Source organism: Annulohypoxylon truncatum (assembly GCF_022578515.1).
Source record: "Annulohypoxylon truncatum strain CBS 140777 unplaced genomic scaffold F4807scaffold_16, whole genome shotgun sequence".
NCBI classification, from domain to species: Eukaryota; Fungi; Ascomycota; class Sordariomycetes; order Xylariales; family Hypoxylaceae; genus Annulohypoxylon; species Annulohypoxylon truncatum.
This window is the reverse complement of record NW_025953802.1, coordinates 16,779-35,744: the sequence shown is the minus strand read 5'-3', so window position 1 is coordinate 35,744 and position 18,966 is coordinate 16,779. Positions and strand designations below refer to the sequence as shown.

The 18,966-nt window shown below is 47.2% G+C and overlaps 5 protein-coding genes across 5 annotated transcripts; 3 read left to right on the top strand and 2 right to left on the bottom strand.

The window, feature by feature from the left end:
- The first annotated feature begins 117 nt into the window (after nt 1-117).
- Nucleotides 118-2,388, top strand: F4807DRAFT_83985 (nicotinate phosphoribosyltransferase). Its single transcript, XM_048003543.1, has 2 exons — nt 118-870; nt 929-2,388. The coding sequence occupies exons 1-2, from the start codon at nt 672-674 to the stop codon at nt 2,137-2,139; spliced, it is 1,410 nt and encodes a 469-aa protein (XP_047854117.1). The 5' UTR covers nt 118-671; the 3' UTR covers nt 2,140-2,388.
- Nucleotides 2,389-4,196, top strand: F4807DRAFT_83986 (glycoside hydrolase superfamily). The gene is made up of 3 exons (XM_048003544.1): nt 2,389-2,739; nt 2,832-3,833; nt 4,049-4,196. The coding sequence occupies exons 1-3, from the start codon at nt 2,638-2,640 to the stop codon at nt 4,049-4,051; spliced, it is 1,107 nt and encodes a 368-aa protein (XP_047854116.1). The 5' UTR covers nt 2,389-2,637; the 3' UTR covers nt 4,052-4,196.
- A 1,905-nt stretch (nt 4,197-6,101) lies between these two features.
- F4807DRAFT_467516 (uncharacterized protein) lies at nt 6,102-9,252 on the bottom strand (the record flags this gene model as incomplete). Its single annotated transcript, XM_048002492.1, has 2 exons — nt 6,102-6,931; nt 8,662-9,252. Coding segments are annotated over 2 exons (1,421 nt in total), but the record flags the coding sequence as incomplete, so codon positions are not given.
- Nucleotides 9,253-10,570: 1,318 nt separating this feature from the next.
- Nucleotides 10,571-12,321, top strand: F4807DRAFT_83942 (uncharacterized protein). The gene is made up of 4 exons (XM_048003542.1): nt 10,571-10,756; nt 11,130-11,381; nt 11,487-12,123; nt 12,189-12,321. Exons 2-3 carry the CDS (start codon nt 11,176-11,178, stop codon nt 12,049-12,051), a joined length of 771 nt encoding a protein of 256 aa, XP_047854114.1. The 5' UTR covers nt 10,571-10,756; nt 11,130-11,175; the 3' UTR covers nt 12,052-12,123; nt 12,189-12,321.
- A 1,632-nt stretch (nt 12,322-13,953) lies between these two features.
- On the bottom strand, nt 13,954-15,318 carry F4807DRAFT_425543 (uncharacterized protein). The gene has a single exon (XM_047997970.1). The coding sequence runs from the start codon at nt 14,598-14,600 to the stop codon at nt 14,253-14,255; it is 348 nt and encodes a 115-aa protein (XP_047854113.1). The 5' UTR covers nt 14,601-15,318; the 3' UTR covers nt 13,954-14,252.
- Between the last annotated feature and the right edge of the window lie 3,648 nt (nt 15,319-18,966).

Here is an 18,966-nt window from a genome sequence, read left to right as displayed (position 1 = left end):
AGGTAATTAAATATCCCTGCACATCAAGTATCTAAGTACCTGTCAACGCGGACAGTTCCGGAATAACTTCAAGCCACGGTCCCTTATCAGATTTCAACCAGCAGTACCTAACACAAGCCACTTTAGAGCAAGCCTCAAAACATGTGAGTGATCGATCAAATCGGACAGGTCCGCAAAACACTCCACCCCCACCTTAACACTCACTTTTTATTCTACGATTTCTCATCACATCACGGAAAAGAGCAGAAATCGGAACCTTGAAGGCTTTCAATGTGGGGACGACATGACGCATCCTGCAACTGACGCGTCGCATATCTTCAAACTACCTAGATACCTAGTCTAAGACATACAGGGCTAGCCAATGAATTGAGCCATTTTCTATATCTTTCCGTGTCTTGGACCTTGGTCTAGGGCAAAACCTGGGAACCTTTCAATGTTCCTGGCAACTGGATGAACAAACTACACGGAAAACCATACGAAATCGGGTTAGAAGAATAAGGACACTCAAAATATCGATTTATACTTATATGTCCGTCCCCTCGGCTATCCATGATTATCTAAGGATCTTATGATCGACTCTTTATAAAAGTCGATTCCCGTCTGCTTATTTCCTTAGAGAGAAGCTTCTTCCATTCCTCCTGTATTATAGTCTCACTACGACCACAACCAAGATGGATCATTTTGACTGGTCGACGCCTTTTCCGGAAGGTGTAATATCCTTTCTCGATACCGACTTGTACAAGTTGACGATGCAATGTGCCGTCTTCAAACACTATCCCGATGTATCTGTTTCATACGCATTTACCAACCGTACTCCCGAGAAAAAGCTGTCGCGCAAAGCTTTCTCCTGGCTCTGTGAGCAGATCAGCAGTGGGTGGCTCTATCATGTACTTAGTCAAAGGCGCTTGAATATTGATCACATTCATAGAGCTCGGCAATATTTCATTATCTGACGATGAACTCCGATTCTTGCAATCGCATTGCAAGTATCTATCAACCCCCTATTTGAACTTTTTAAAAGAGTTCCGGCTCAAGCCACGTGAGCAATTGATCCCAAGTTTCTACCCTATAGGGGCAGACACCGGAGCGGAAGATGAACTGGGCGACATCCACATCGAGGTCCGCGGCAAGTGGGTAGACACTATCCTCTATGAGATCCCGCTTCTCGCCTTGACGTCCGAGGCCTACTTCAAGTTCATGGACAAGGACTGGAACTATGACGGGCAAGAGGATAAGGCATACGGCAAAGGCATGCGACTTCTCGAGGCAGGATGTATATTCTCCGAATTCGGAACCCGTAGACGACGAGATTATCACACACAGGCATTGGTATTCAGGGGCTTGGTGAAGGCCGGCAAGGAAGCCGAAAAGCGCGGCTTGCCTGGTAAACTCTCCGGCACCAGTAACGTTCATCTAGCTATGCGATTCAATCTTGCACCTGTTGGAACTGTTGCTCACGAGTGGTTCATGGGCGTCGCAGCCATCACGAACGACTACTTAGGAGCAACGGAAGAAGCACTACGACGATGGATTGGCTGTTTCGGCGAGGGCGTATTAGGGATCGCATTAACAGACACGTTTGGCACGCCAGAGTTTTTGAGATCGTTTAGTAAACCTGTCAGATATCTTCCGGATACACCAAATCTGCCGGTCTCGGAAGATGGTACCCACCCTACGACTTCATCACAATCCTATGCCGAAGTCTTTAGCGGCGTGCGCCAAGATTCGGGCGACCCGGCCACTTTTGTTAAATTGATGCGCGAGTTCTACGATAAGAATGGGATAGAGGGGAAGAAGACCATCGTTTTTTCCGACTCACTAGATATCGATAAATGTATCGAGTACAAGCGTGTATCTGAGGAGCATGGCTTCCAACCGACTTTTGGCGTTGGCACCTACCTGACTAACGACTTCACTCAAATCACCACCGGGAAGAAATCAGTACCGCTGAATATCGTCATCAAGCTGAGTTCTGCGGCAGGAAACTCCGCTATCAAAATCAGTGATAACATAGGAAAGAACACCGGTGATTCGGCCAAGGTAGCAGAAGTGAAGAAGCTGCTGGGCTATGTAGAGAAGGAATGGGCAGGCGGAGACGAAACATCGAGATGGGGAAAGCCCGACGATGTTCAGCCCTAAAGAGATCACATGGTGGTACTGAGCGATGAATATTCTTAAACGAGTCATTAAGTAGATTGCTAGATACTAGAAGGTTATCTAGACAAATTGGAGGATTTGCCACCCCCATGGGGATACCTGAGTCGCGTTCGCGTTCGCATTCCAGCTGGCCGCGAGAATGGGTGGAGCCCTATAAGCACCTGCCTTGATATTTGCAAATATTTACAATGTAGGTGGTCCAGTCATCAGTCATGATTCAATCGACATAAGATTCCGCTCACTGGTCCGGAAGAGTGTAGGCGGTGGACACACATTTTCACCTTTTTTGGCAACTACCTGAGTATTTAATAAAACAACTACCTACATGACAACGTCAACGAAGCTCGTCTGATTATTCTACTTGAATAATCATTGACGGACACTGACAATCACAAACCTCCTCGCTGAAAACCGCTGGGTGGTTCTACATTCCTTGTCCCTGTTTTTCCCTTCTTTTCCAAACACACACTTCCCGTCACAATGGTTCGGTTCGCATTCCTCATAGCAATGGTGTCTAGCCTGACGTCTATCGTGAACGGCGCATTCAGTTCCTCGTCGAAGAAAAACGTCGTGGTTTATTATGTGAGGATTCAACCCTTTACCTATCACCTTTTCCCTTTCACATTCCTGCTTTTGTTAGTAGGCCTACGCACTAACATGTTTATCTCGAACAGGGTCAAGGGCCTAGTCAAGCTGCGCTAACCACCTACTGCGCGGACTCCAATATCGATATTATCGTGCTTTCTTTCGTGTACCTCTTCCCCGCTCAAGCCAACGGCTTCCCGGGCATCAACTTCGGCAACCAATGCGGCGGCATTGTGTACCCGGGCCCGGGCTACAACGGTGTGAACACTACGGCCAACAACCACCTCTACCAATGCCCTGCCCTTCAACAGGCCCTAAATACATGCCGAAAATCCTACCCCTCGAAGAAAATCCTGCTCTCCCTTGGTGGCGCTACAACCCAGTACCAGCTCACGGGTGCCACTGACGGTACTGCCTTTGCGAACCTTTTGTGGGGCCTTTTCGGCCCGCGCACCACGGCCTGGGTCAACGCCGGCAAGCCGCGCCCCTTCGACTACAACGGCGTCGGATTCACCATCGATGGATTCGACCTTGACATCGAGCACCAGCCGACAGACAACTGGGCCGGATACACGGCGCTGGCAACACAGCTGAAGACCAACTTCGCAACAGTCTCAGGAACTTACTACCTGACGGCGTCGCCGCAATGCATCGTACCAGACGCGAACCTGCAGGGCGTGCTGCTGAAGGGAACCTTCGACATGCTGTTCATCCAGTACTACAACACGCCGCAGTGCAGCGCGGCGGCCTGGGTCAGCGCGAACCCGAACTACAAGTCGGGCGGCTCGTTCAACACTAGCGGTTTCACGTTCGACCAGTGGGTGACCTGGCTCTCGAGCACGCCGAGCAAGAACGCGCGCCTCTTCATCGGGCTGCCGGGTTCGAGCGGCGCCGCCAGCGCCGCGTCCCTCGTCTCGCCGGCGCAGGCGCAGAACCTCGTCGACGCGTACTACTGCCGCACCAACTTCGGCGGCGTCAGCGTCTGGGAGGCCACGTACGCCGCGGCTAACGTGGTCGGCGGCCTCAACTTCTACCAAAATATGAAGAAGGACCTGAATACCTCGTCGACTAATACGAAGCTATCTTGCGTCGTGAGTGCTTTTCTTTTTTTTTTCTTTTTTTCGTTCATCCTCCCTTTTTGTTGAATTTTCTACTTAGCTTTTCCTTTTTCCTTCTCTCCACCCCCCCTCTTTTATTCCCCCTTTTCAAGTTTCTTGGCTTTACGATCTCTGGACTGCTTACGTACGATGGCTTGGCAATCTTAAAGGGGAAATAGCATGCTGACATAAGCCGGACTTATTTTTAGTAGTCTTCGGGATCGACCGGCCCCACTTCCTCCACTCCGAGTTCAACTTCAACGTCAACTTCACCTTCTTCGTCTTCGTCTTCGTCTTCCAAGTCCACTAATTCGAGCTCGATCACGTCCCTCCCCACGTCGGCTAACGGTCTCTGCGGAGCGGGACAGGGGTTTACGTGCGGGACTGGGATGTGTTGCTCTCAGTACGGATATTGTGGGACGGGCAGCGCCTATTGCGGTACGGGATGTCAGCAGGGCTACGGGACGTGCAGTTAAAGCAACAGCAGGCAACTGCTGTTTATTACAAGAAGAGATAGAAATGAGTACCTATGATAAAAAGTTTATGCTTAATGTGTGAGCCAGCTTTCCATCTAATATTGTGTGGGTAATTGTAACAAATGTGACGTGACGCTTGCAAACATAAGAGATTGCCCCTTGAATTAGTAGAAAATGATAGTTATATATAATTAAGTGTTAGTTAGTATCGATAACTTGCTTCAATTCAGACATTCCGAATGAACTTCTATTATCTTCTGGGTGTTATTAATGAGACATGTAGTTGAAAGATAGCCCTTTAAAGTGAGCAAGTGACTTTTGATGTAAGCTGGTTAGGCATATTTCGATTATAGAAACAGGTATCTCAAGGCATCAATGGTGAAAAAGCTCGGTCCGCGGTAGAACTAGGAATTTTATTGACCTACCTAGCTAAGTACCTAACGCCTTCCAACGTATGTATGACCTCCATATTTAGTGGATATTACTGCCTAGCACGCGCCGCAGAGCTCAAGGATACGACGCGTAAGTAGCCGGGGAGCATAGAATTCTATATTTCTATAATATGTACATCCACCCGGCTGTTTTTCACTAGGTAGGTACTATGAAACATTTCAGCTTACCATATAGTTAATAAGGCATGTTATATGATAGAACAATTACAGTAAAAAATGTATCAATACTCTACCGGGAGTAATGTTTTTAGATCATTAGTATTCACTTAATCAATCTGATATCGATTGAAGGGGAAAAAAAAGAGTACTCATCCTGTTTATTGAACTAAGGTCATGGGAGTTCCTGTACGCCTAATGAGCCAAGCCACCTTTCCAAGTCTTCCTCGCCCCAGATACATCCCACCAACGAGGTAGGCATACTGTGACTAGACTACGTAAGGATTGGACTTGGAAGTAATATCCAAGTAAATTGAATCTGCCGCATTGACCACCCGGGTTTGAGTCAGGGTATCAGGAGAGTCTTGTTGCTGAGAAGTGCCACCAGTCGAAATCGAACTCGTAGCCTACACGTCTCCGGGGGAGGAGGCGTGAGTTTGGAAGCGCTTCTAACGCCATTGAGTCATAAGGATCCTAAGGTAACACTTCTCTGCTAGGAAAAGCTAGGCAAATAATTATCTATATACCTTCTTTCGTTCCAAGATAATTTAGCCACGAGGTTCATTTTATCCTGATCGCAACACCATATACGAGTCTGATTAGCTATGTACCTGCCATCTTTATTTTTCGCCTTTAATCACTACTGAATTTGTTGTCCAGACAAATTTTCAAGATCTGCCCTGGATTGATTCATCCTGTCACGAGGCGGAACTAAGAGGCTAGGGAAGAACGACGTTGTTGCGCGAAGAGCTCTAACTAACCCCTTCCAGGGAACGCGGTATACATACATAAACCTTCCTTTGTCTATAGCTAAAGGCTAGCTGCCAACAGGGCGGCCTCGTACAGGCCGACTCCCGATACCTCTGGCTACCAGCTCTCATGGAGGAAGCTTCTGACACATCCATTTTGGTCGCTTTCGCCGACATGTCATCTTGAGCGAGTTTAAATACAATTCTAGAACTAATATCTGTCCATCTGTGACAAATGATTCATAGATACCTATCTATTTGCATGTAATTAGTAATTATAGAATTATTGCAGTACGTGTTACAGCATCACTTTGGCATATCGGTATCCTATAATTTGTTCGCATTCAAAATTTCTTAGAGGAGAGAGTCTTATTAATGAAGCATTGTATCCTTTGGCAGGTGAAATAATTGTCACGTCCTGCCATCTGGTTAACGAGGACGAAATGGGAGTCTAGTAGAGATCCCAGGCTGGCCATCGTCTGTGGCATCCATCATCTCGACGTCTTCATTTCCATCGCTTTCTCCCTGTCCATCACGAATTTCGTAGTTCATCCCTTCGAAATCACCGTTGCTGCCGTCATGACTACCACCATAGCCATCCTGAACGTCCTCCTCTCCATATTCCTCGCAGCCTTCCATCTCCATATCGTCGTCATCAGTATCAACCCCCTCAATATCAGTCTCCTGCTGGCCATGACCCTCAGGACCTCTTTGTCGTCTCGACTCGTCGACTCGTTCCTTGAACCTTGCCATCGTCGCTTCAGCACTGCCTTCGTTGTCAGAATCTACTAACCACTGAGGATAGTAAAGCTGTTTTATCTCTGAATACCGGCCGTACGTTCCATGTAGTGAAGAAACCCATTCATCCATCGCTCGGTGTAACTCATCGTCAACTTTGGTCCTGTACTTATCGGGAATATCCTCTGGTTTGTAGTTGCGCTCACGATAGAACTGCACACTTTCATTGAAGCTGTTTCGAGCGGAAAGAATTCTGTTGCTAAAGTCGTGGAGTTCGGTGCCACTTACCGAGCGAGCCCAGACGAGGTGTGAGCCCACCTCGGCCCAAAACTCACTCGGTTGGAGCTTCCCGCATCTTCCTATTAACTGGCGCGCAACAAAAAATATATTCGTCAAGTACTCTGCCGTAACATCTCTATCCAGTCGCCTTCCAGCCTTTTTCATTGATTTGGTAATGTTGCGGACTTGTTGGCTAGTCACGAAGGGTTTGTCGTACTTGGAGTACCAGTGGAATCCCTCCTCTGGGAGAAACTGGATTAGAAGAGGCTCTCCATGCTTGCGTCTGATTATGAGATAGTAAGCTGCAAGTCCCTGAAATGCGAATGTTTAATAAAATAGGGTCAAAGTCGACGAACCTAGGCATGATGGCGGATTCGTAGTAGGCCAAGATGGTTTGGCGTCTGAATTAATGACAGGGTGACGGAAGGCAATTATTCTGTGCTTAGAATATCTTTTGGGACCATTGCTTTTGCAAGCGTGTTTTATGAGGTGTGTTGATATGACCAGATGATTACGGGAGATTGGGAGATAATAGAGAGGTCAATGGAAAATGGAAGAGCGAATTGTAGAGAAATGAAATGTAGGAGTGGGATTTTCAATGTTGAGAATTGGAAATGTACGAGTGACACCACGAGGTATAGTCACATTTTAAAAGTTCCACAGTGTTAAGTAAGCTTGAGTAAATGGACAAGAGTAGGAAGGAGGTATGGGAAGGAAGACGGACGTAACTTTTAGACAGTGTTCGTGTGTCGAAATCGGGTGGCAGAATCACCCAGGCAACCACAAAGTGTCTATCGTACTGGACAACCTTTTAAATAGCAGTCGTCAGTAATTACATAATGCAGAGAGGGGTTTGATAAGAATTCATTAACCTCAAGTTGGGTATGGTACCCAAGGATTAAAATAGTAGAAGATTAGTATAAGGTTAAAAGTTAGGAATCAACTCCTGAAGTTTGGCGAAATTTTGGCCCTTGTCGGATGTCAAGCCGAATTTTTCTGGGGAGGCCTTCCGCTATACTTTTCCTTTCAGTGAGTGTCGAGTTGCTGGCTTCCCTGTAGGGATAGCGTATGGAACTGCTGTTGCAAAGTAGAGTAGGCCCAAATCCCCCCGTGAGCACTCAACCAAGAGTTTGAGTCGGGGTTTTACACTACCACATATTGCGTGTGGATAAGGATGGTCCTTGGGCGCTAATAACTAAGGTGATGTACTTGAGGGTCTCTCAAACCTCAGTTAGCTACTACCGCTGCCGATTAGCTCGGGTAGCACTGAAGGCAAGACGTAGAAGATAATTCCCTAATTACATGATATGAAGCAATAATACTCCTGCTCTTTGTTGGGGGTATTATAAATGCCCTAGGCATCTTTGGTAAATGGTTATGTATATACTTACTATCTCTTTGGTTGGCATAAGACTACAGCTCCACCACGATTAGTAACTGTACTTCCAGCAACCCCTGAGTTCCACAAAATCTTACTTCTAGTTGGTTTGACGCCTCCGAAGATCACTGTGAGAGCCTCAACGCTCACAGGCTTTAAGGGCCTGCGCTATCGCCGATGTACAGTTACCGGTTTTGTGGAGACTGTAGTCTTATGCCAACCAAAGAGATATGTACCATACTATAGGTCCTTCGAATGTAAACGAATTCATCATCATCATATTGTTGCATGATTCTTAAGGTAAAAAGTCGTAGGGTAGAGCATCGAATTCATTTGTACTATGCCTTATCGAGCCGGGATTCTTTTGTGCAAATGCAATAGCCACATTCGATCCTCATCATGACCATGTGATTTCTCGTCAATAATCCCTGTACCAAACATTTGCTGAACCTGAACCATTGCCTTGACAGGCAGGTATGTAGCACTATTCTGTTTAGAAACGGTAGAGGGTAACTTGCGCAAAAGGGCAAGGTTACTTCTTCTCATCCGTCCTTCACACTAGAATATCTCCATCACTTCTTCCTCTCCCCTAACCGCGGCTGCTGTTACCGATAGCCTTCTTCGCTCTCTGGTGAGCTCCAATAGGGGCCCACTTGACAATGGGCTCGGCCAATCCATCAGGACAGTAGAGGATTCTTGTTGGGGATCGTAATCCATACTCCTGGATGACAGTCGTGATCCACGCGTCCACTGCCTTGTTCGCGATGCTGTGGTCGCGGTTGCGGTATCGCTGCGGGATGTCGCCGATCTCCTTAGAGTCCTCGTGGTAGTTCTTGACGCGATGACGGAACGTAACTCGAGCAGCCATGACTCTAAGCGCGAAGTCGGCGAGGTCGCGTCCTTGAAGGCGGTAGGTCCAGAGTTGATGAGAGCCGACCATGTGCCAGAATTCCGCTGGCTGCATGCCCTCACAATACTCGACCATAGTACATGCCTTGGAAAAGAGCTGGGCGATGTACTCGGCGGTGACGGCCTGCGAAAGGGGTCTTCCCGCTTGACTCATGGCTTCGCAGATGGCCAGGCACTGTTCGTAGGTGGTGAAGGCCTTTTTGTGCATGGTGATCCACTGGAAACCAGCGTCGGGGAGATAAGGGCTCAGAAACTTAGGTGGTTGTGCAGCCATCTAAGGGTAGTTAGATTCAACGTTAGCGAATCGTGATTTTACCTACGTTGAAGCGTTAAGCAAAATGGGACAAAATATAAACATACCTTTACCTGGCTGACGGGCGTCGATAACTAGATTGGTTTTGATAGAAGGATAATTCCACGCGCGACCGAAAAGAACGTGAAGAATTGACGAGTTTCGGTTCTAGTAGATGACGACGAAGTGTCGTCAATTATGGTTTCAATGGTACTTGCGGTGTCGTAGTTAGGTTGTCACGTATCAAACACCGAATTTTTTATCTTGGTGTTTTGGCGTTTGATGTAGCCAAGGTGTCTGGTCGTGATGTGGGAGAAAAAGAATATGGTAGAAAGAATCGACGTAGGGGATATGCAGAGATAAACAAGACAGCGCGTGGACAGCAAAGTTTAAGTGTAGAAGCTGTTTTTGAAAATCAAAAACATGCAGGTGCAGATGGGTAGACGTTGACTCATACTGTGGTCCAAGTTTCGTTCACTGGCACAACCGTCCGGTAAAATGAAGAAAGAACAAAGAATAACGGCACTAACTAACAGTTGTCTTCTTTCATTCTATTGGCTACCTTGATAAATACAGCTGACGCTGTTTCCTATTTACAGTTGGCAGTTTCTTCGGCGGGTGACGAGGGAAGTCTTGTGGTCTGTGGTCTCTTCATGTTCATCCGGCGTTTAGGCCACCACAAATACTGATTCGGCTACTTGATACGGTGTTGATACCGTGTAGTTGATAGGATTAGGCAGAGAAGGGGAGTATCAAGCCGGTTCATATACAATTAGGCATATACATAGGCATACCATCTTCTCTGATATACGTATATATGTTAATACGGTACTGAAACTTCTACGGTATAACAAGTTGGACCGTCAGTGATGGCAAATGTGTTATTAAACTTATCAACTGTGCAATTATATCATTATATCTACTAGTAGATGAGGTTTCCTGTGGGCAGGATATACCATGGTTCAGCACTTATGAACAAGAATACATTGCTGTATGGAAACAGCTTCCATGTGAGTTACGGTTGACTAGGCATTTCGAGGGAAATAATCGGTTATGATAATATCATCAATAAACGATTTTTTACACGAGTGCAGCCAACGATATATCTAGAGAAGTTGACTACCTATCTAATTGGAAATAGGGGCGAAGTCGGGAGATCCGCGTCGATATCGGGTGGCAGGTACGGAACATCGTACCGAGTCATAACTTACAGATTACAGCAACTGCCTGACTTCTTCCCTAGCTCTTACTTCAATTAAAGATCCTACAATCCGATAAATAGTGAAAGCAACCTGTGACTTCCCCGGATACGTAACCCTAGCCCGGCCCCTGAATATCTTCTGGTTGACTCGCATTCTTCTCACCTTATCTCTTTCTCATCAAATTCAACCCATTTCCACATCCCCATACGAAACTTCTTCAACAACATCTTCATTTCGTCAGATCAGATCGGTGGAAAAAACTTGCAAAAGCAAGGTTTATAAGAAGGTAAACTCTATCCTTTCCTTATTTTCATCGATTCCATATCTACAATACATGCAACCCGAGTGCCAAACACTCAATCTTCTCTATCTTTCCTCTATCCTTTTTACCATCGATTAAAACATCAGAAGTAACTTACCTACCCCAGCATCTCGACCTGGTTGAACGACCCCTCCCTAGCCACTGTAGGTTTGTTCTAGTATCTTCCTACCATTACTTCTTGCACTTCTTGTCTTCTTCTCCCCACCAAGTCCTCGACATATCCATTTGATCTTCCCACGTTTCTCAACTTTCCATTCTGCACCTTGACCACCAAAACTAGGACACGCCCATCCTCTCCACCAGATTTGAGCCCTACTAACTTTGTGCTGATCGAAAGGGTTCTACTTATCAGTAAATTCTCCATCAGCATCCAAGCCAACGAGATGTCTAACAAAACCGCTCCCGACGCTGCCAAAGCCAGCGGTAACGGTAGCCAGCCCTCCAAGGCCTGGTCTTCCGAGGAAGCCGTCAAGATGCTCTTACTTATTATGCATCACGAAAACCCTGACCTGGGAGTCAGCGGCTGGAAGGCCATTGGTGAGAAGGCACAGGTCTTGTTTGACGGAAAGTATTCGATGGTCGCCGTTAAGTGAGTTTATTCTATACGCCGAAACTTGATTGTTTCCTAAAATTTACCTCACTATCTCTATTTCAATTTGACTATGCATAGAACGTCTCTAATTTTCGTTCACAGACATCAGTTCCAGCGACTTCGTCGCACTTTCATGGCTGAAATCCCGGCCAATTGGAAGGGAGACTCGGACAATGACGAGAATGAACCTGAGGAGACATCGACCCGGGGAAAGAAGCGTGTGGCCCCCACTGCTGATGAACCCTCCGTCAAAACCCCCAAGGCCAAGAAGCCACGAGTCGCACAGAAGGTTACCAAAGGCAATAAGGGACCTGCCAAGGGACCTGCCAAGGCTGCCACTGCCGACGCCTCTGATGGAGAGGAGCGTAAGACTGTCAAGCCTATGCCTCAGCGTCGTGGTGCCAAGAAGTCTCAGGCCAAGGTTGACGCCGATAAGGAGTCGCGACCTACGCACAGCCGTGCCACCCGCAAGGACTCTCAGAAGATGGTCGCTTTGGAGTCCCAGTCTGATGACAAGACCACTACAGTTGATTCACAGGACAATGTCAACGCTGCGACCAATGACCAAGCCGTCGCTGATGATCCCGTCGCCGATGATCATGTTGCCCCCGATGGCATCATCGCCGACAATGAGGCCAATGATGGTGCTCAAGTTAACACCCCCTAGATCGGTGCTTGGCCATCAACCTAACGAACGCTGTGGAAACTGAAGTCTGGATCGTGCTAGCTGGTATGAATTGTAGGTAATTCCTATGTTACATGATGAATAACTCATAGCATGCTCAGACTGCTAACTCGTAACAGCAAAATCAGGCTTCCCAGTCTGGACGCCGATTATCGCAAAGGCTTTGGTGCACTACATTGTTCATTTGCTGGGAAATGATCGACCTTTGTGGCAGGGAACACGACACAGATGGGTTGCTATTATAAAGCAATATTGCATGAATCTCTGGCATTCTTTCACCATCTCTAGCTAGTTTTGCTTTGCTTTTTCAGATAGCATTGGTGACCATATCACCAAATACACCGGACCAGCCACATTGCTGCCCTATCTCCGTCTATTATTTTTATCCCGAGAATGTGACCTGGCGTGACATAAGGCGACTTCGACTTTCCCTGAACTGGCTATTCGAGGGTGCGCGTTACCAATCACTGCCCACGCTTTGGGCTATGTTCGTTTCCCTCCTTCCGTAACGGGCCTCTAGCTTCGCCACAATCCGTAACGCGATAAATGTCCATTTAGTCATGATTATCAAAGGCCGTCCTATGAAATCTCTGTGCTCCCCCGGACTCTTTCCCATATTTCGTTCACCTCGCGCCCGTCGCTTGCCAGACAAAACATTTATCTCCTCCCGCAGCCCCGGGCCAGAGTAAGCAGCGCAGGTGAGGGATACAGATACAGCTTTCTCAAGAATACATGTGAAAAGTTCGCCACAACGACTCCCAAACTCGGTCCGTGTTTGGTTCGAGCGGCAGCTAGAACTAGCGTCTGCCGAGTAGGGTGGGGATTGGGTCCGGCTTTGTGTGAGGCTCATTGAGATCTATAGGACTAGCAACTAGCTAAGGTAGGATTATAACCCAGGTAAGTCCACCGAACTAGCCAACTAGTATGCCGTAAGGCTTATAAACCGGAGCCTTTTCTATGTCAGACGGATATTCTGGAAGCATTGGAATAACTCTAATTCGACTAGGTGCAGGTTTGCCCCTTGTCGTCTTGATTGCCATGTAGTCATCAACCGATTGCCGCTTACTGTGATGTCGGTTTCTGGGCACCATTTTCACGTGCCCTATTCGCCTTAGATCGAGTGTAGCATGCTTCTAGCTGATTATGGGGAAATAGCTAGGGACCCAGGGGTCATTTTCCTTTAGGCTATCCGTGGGGGTTACATATGTCCTTTCCGATTGTGTTGCATAAACAAGTTAGATACGAAATAAGTTCGAGTGTCTTTGCTAGATTAAGGAGAGTATATCGTCCACCCAGATAGTAGCTCCAGCGTCTTCGGCTACATTTTCGTGCGATGAAGCTGATGAAAATCATGAGGCATTTTACGGCAAAGATTTTTCAATCGCGAGCTTCATAGCAGAGAGATCTTCATCCAATTACGGAGACATCTCGAATATATGGATTATTTACGTAAGGAAATGGACTAGGACCTGACTAGAAGTCCCATATTACTATTTATATACTACAACATCTATGTAACACCACCACAGACAGATGATTCAAGTTTATGTTATGTTTTTATCTTTTCATTATAGAACAAAAACATGGAAATGATACTTGTCACCAACGATCACAATATGATAATACTCTGTTGACGATAAGCCTTATGTAAAGTATCGGTCCGAATTTGTACCATGGCTATAGCCTAGGGTGATGAACTATAGATCTAGAGGCTATCTCCAGGCCCAGTTTTCTAGCCCCTTTTTCAACACTCCTTGTTCGTTCCTAGCTGCTAAACTCAAACATCACAAGAACTCATGATTATGACAATTATAGAAAAGGTTTCCCCAGATTTACCGTGAGAATGAAGTGAAGGGATTTTTGTTCTCATGTGAAACGCAATACCTCAGGTAAATCTTGAACTTTCCCATCTTCATTGTAATTTGTTTGCTAATTGGCGTTTATCATTGAGTTACATTAGCTGGCCAAGCTGTCTATCATCTATATCATCTCTATTATCGTGATATCTGTTTAGCTCGACAGCTTTCTCGATGTGACGCGTAAGTCTTGCATCTTGGCTGCTTCTCGGCCTCTTTTCTCAAACTTTGCTTGTTTCTTAGCCACCTTTCGTCCTTGGCTTTCCTTCTTCTTTTCCTCTCTAGACTTCCAAGGAAGCTCGTTGACGGGTCCCACGAGAGTCTGTCCTAGATAACGAGGATCAAAAGAGTTAGCATCATAGGGAGGCGGTCAAGAAGGTTGTAAGAATACTCGTGGAATGGAATCTCTGAGATTTGAGGACGTGATCTCACATGCGAATTCCGCAACATGGTACATATTTCAAACCTAGGATTTACAAAGAACAAGGATGGGTTATCTGGTATACTTACCGCGCTGAAGGCTAGAACGACATAGACGACAATCGGAAGTGGTTGACAACTTAGCCTCTTCTCTTCGTTTCTTACATTCTCTTCAGGTGGGCTCGCCTTCGCGCGCCGGTTGAAGATAACCATAAGGCTCAGAGATAGTATGATGGAGAGTTGTTGCAGGCCCATTCCAACTAAGTACTAATATCGAGACCAACCTTGACAATATTCGGCCTTGTACTCGGAGAAGCCATTACATAGACAACTTGGACGAGGAAGGTGAAAACATGAGCCCAGACGAAGTATTTGGTGGTGAACTCATGTCTGATCCCGCCGATCCTCTGATCTGGAAGGAAGAACCAGGCTATTTGAGAAAAGGTCATATACTGGATGCATTAAGCTAAGGGGCGTTGGCAAGAATAGAAGCTTGCAGGCCGTCGCGTAGCCAACACTCTGCTGATCCCGGGCGTCTAAAGAGTGAAGGATGAACGCAATCATCTTCCATACAGCACCAATAATCAAGACCCACACACGCACACACATATATACATACTATCATGTTAGCAGAGTCTTAAAAGGGGTATAAACCTCGCGGTAGTTGATGACCTCGACTATCTGCGCCCCGTCAGAAGGACGAATAGCACGGCGGGCGAGGATGGCGAGGGCAAATTGTGGATTGAAATTACAATAGGAGTTGTAGGCGTCGGTCGGCACGTTTTCCGTTCGGTCCCGGGGTGGCTATTATGGAGCCGGACGGCCCGTCGTTGTCCCCGCATCGTCATCGTGTGTCACAAGCTGCACGAGTGATGTTACCAACAGTCGAGATACCATGGCTAGAGCTGTGGCACGTGGGGTCTCCCCAAGCGTCCTCAATCTGCGAACTCGAAATGTCGGGCATGTCTTAGCGAGCGACGCGAGGGGCTAAAAATATTCAGAGACAGTGTTAAATAGCGTCAGCAAACACGAGATGCAATCTTCAACGCAGTGTAGCCTGAAGGTCGACTAGGAAACCAAATAATTTCTCGTAGCCGGATCCAATAGGAGGATCGCGAAGATATGCATTGTAAGATGCAGTTAAGATTGGAATTTCAATCTCTATATTATCTTATATACATAGGTACGCATGTTATGATGGTGAGTTGGTAACTGGCTAGATATATCTGACATTCATCCTCGTCTCAGACCATGTACGCTGCGCGAACACGCGAGGTGAAGCTGAGCTTCTGGAGTCTCCGGGAAGATTTGAAAAATGAGCCTCAACCTATTAGTACTTATAATAGGATGGAATTCCACGTGCGCTTCCATGGATATTTTGATAGAGACTACTCGACAAACTGAGCCCAGACATCGTGGCGATTCTTTCAAAGCTAGACCCTAGCACCCAAGAGCTTACATAGCTATCCGACATCAGAGACACTGAAGCTAGGACGCTACTGAGCAAGGACAGGGCCCGTAAGGCTTGTAGGGCACCCAGGTCGCCTTGCGGCTCAGGCCGGTTCAGGTGCCGCAAAGCTTCGCATAGCACGATAGAAATAACATTGGCTGACGAATTTTACGGCTGCGCCCCCTGTAGGTACCTACTGACGATAAGTTCCTGTTTTACATACAGTACTACTGCAGAAGAATCTCCCCGAACTAACGACCCTTCGTCCCTGCTCCATCCCTGTTTGGTTAAGGCTAATGGTACAACAGTTATTTTAGGTAGTTTTTAGGGAATTATAGGGGATTGATCATTGGACAGACACTAGATACGAGGACCTGAATAACGCTGACAGCCTAGGCCTAGGTGCGAATCCTAGCTTTCTACCTCGGAAGACAAAAGTTCTGTTCGTCGATTAGAAAGAAAAAGTCAGCCTTGAATACCATAATAGTATGTCTTGTGATCATGACTTCGCGAAATCGGGAATTATTACTATTCTTCGGAACCGTATTAAGATGATAAATGGCAGTCAAGACGAAACGTACATGTAGCTGTCACTGGGTATGTGGTGTGTAATAGAGTATGGATATTGCAGAGTGAAAGAAGAAAATCCCACACTACCTACCTAGTAGCAAAGAGGGGTCCCCCCCTTTACGGTTTTTGACCCCTGCCCCCTGCCCTATCGCACAGATTGCGGTAGTACAGGTCCATCCTTGCACAGAGCTTATCCCCTCCAGGGGTTCTTATGGGTTTAGCTCAGTATGGCGTCGTGGTGTGTACGTGGTGGCTCAATGCCAAGCTCTTTATCCCCCCGCCCTGCCCCCCATCAAATCCCAATCGAATCCCAATCAAGTCTAACGAAGTCTGGGCGCCCAGCTTTAACCTGCCTTCTAACCCTTCAACCTGCTCTTCTCGCTTGCGATGCTGTGCGCGCTGTGGCATTTCAAGGATTACCTGTCCCTTTTGTTCACACCAATTTCTCGTTACCTTCTCGTTACAGCTCACTTCGCATTCGTGTCCCGCACTCATGATAAAGTCACAGCATTGCATTGCCGCCGCCGCTGCTGCTACTGGCGAGCAACACCACGAAGATAGTGTTTAACCCCATTTCCCAATTGGTGGTTACCGGGTCAAAACCTTCCGTCGCCTCTGAATCATCTTGCTTAGTCTGCCCCCGCTAGTTCATCAATTCTAAGACCCAGAGAATTATTCGAGAGGTTTGTGTCTGTTTGAGTGTGTACGGATGCTTGTCTGTGAGAGGTCTGAGATGACATGATAGTCCTTGAGGGTGTTCGTGAGAGACCTCGTGGGCTATCCGATTACCTCAACTTCTTCATACGGAACAGCAGAACAACAGAACATCGCCGCCGCCTTGAATTTCCCCTATCTTCACCTAACGTTTCTCGGCTAGCTTCCTCGAAGAGAATCGGGGGTCCGAGATCCACCCACGCCGGGCATGGCACCAAGATATCCGTCTCAAGCTGCAAAACGGCATCATCGCTCGCTCTTGGCCCTTAACAAAACAAGGAGATCGCGATCCATTCCAAAACTGGGAAGTGCCATCCTAAACCGCAAGATTACGTACAGTGATGTATGCGTTTTAGGAAATCGGGGGAATTGGGAAATTGGGAAATATCCTGAGACGAGTTCAAAGTCCGGCGACATAATTACGTCCGGAGCGCGAGCTTCGTGTTCTTCTCGAAGATTAGGCGAGTATCTCCGGCTGATTCTAACTTGTCGCGGTCATGATGCGCTTTCCCTCTTCCCCAGATAGTCCCGCTACCATATCATCCGGTTTTCTCGGAGGGGACCCTGAATTTTCTCCATATACCGACCTTATTACACCCTGATACACTCCGATATGCCCTGATCAAACCCTGCTGCAGATCCGCTTGACGGCTAACACACCATTGTGTGTAGTCATGGCCACCATGGCCACCACTGCCGTTTCGTTATGTGACCAATGTTAGTACGGCATGTACGAACAAGAGCCGACCTTTCCAGACCACTGGAACGCGATCTCCTGTTTCCAATTAGTTGATTAATTGCCTTGACGCTTTGCCGAGAGGGTCTACTATCGAATCCCAAGCTGTTGGGAATCGACTGTTGGCTAGCAGGATGTTTTCTTTATTTAAGACTTCGTGGGCATGGTTCGAACGAGCAAGACCCGTCTCCGCGTTGGAAAACCTGAGGAACCGCGTTTCGGACTGCGGCAACTTGATTGGGTAATGCGCCTTACTCCGCAGATCTTATTGCAAGACGCATAAGACAATTTGTCTCACAGATAGCCGGAAGCCTAGAATGCACAGCTGTCTGGGGATGGGCCATGCGAACGAACTACTGCGAGCGCAACCAGTGTGCATTCATCGTTTTTTTTTTTTTTTTCCTCATATTTTCTTCCTGCTTTTCATCCCATCGACCCCAACCCAGCCAGCCAGTGCTGATGATACTGGGATGGTTTTAGTGTGCCTCTGCTGCATAAGTGTTACTACTGGATTTGTGCTCAACCCGAAGCTGAACTTTTGTTGGATCCAATGACTAGATTCGGCTGCAACCGAGTCGATCATCTCGTTGCAACCTAGCGCCCGTTTCCTTTCAATCTAAGTTATAACTACCGGCGTGCATTTATGGTAGCTACAAAACGTCACTTTCGACCCGCGCCGAGAGTTCGATTTAAGAATATGCTGCTATGCTATATGGCAGTATATGGCCGCGGAAGGCAACTGAGAACGGCGTAGCATTTGGACGCTGGCAATTCTCCTCATAATCTCGAAATTTTATGGACCTAGGGTCGTCCTGGACCTCTTGAATAACGTCAGTGGCTTCCCAGGAAACAATTAGGGGACCACATTGCCGTCGCAGCGGTGGCGCCTTGCCATGGGGACGTGGGCAAGGGCATCTATATTTTCATCCAGCATCCTCCTACGGGTTAGGGTCTTTACATCTTACATTTACCTACATAACCACATAACCACGTATCTACGTACATATCCCCCTGCCTGGCAGATACCTTGATACCTACTTACCTAGGTACGATACCCAGGTACATACCCAGGCCGCTGGCAGTAGTCGCACGGCGGAGGATTTTAGCTCTTACAGGCATGATAGGGGTGCATGGAGCCTCGTCCAATGAGA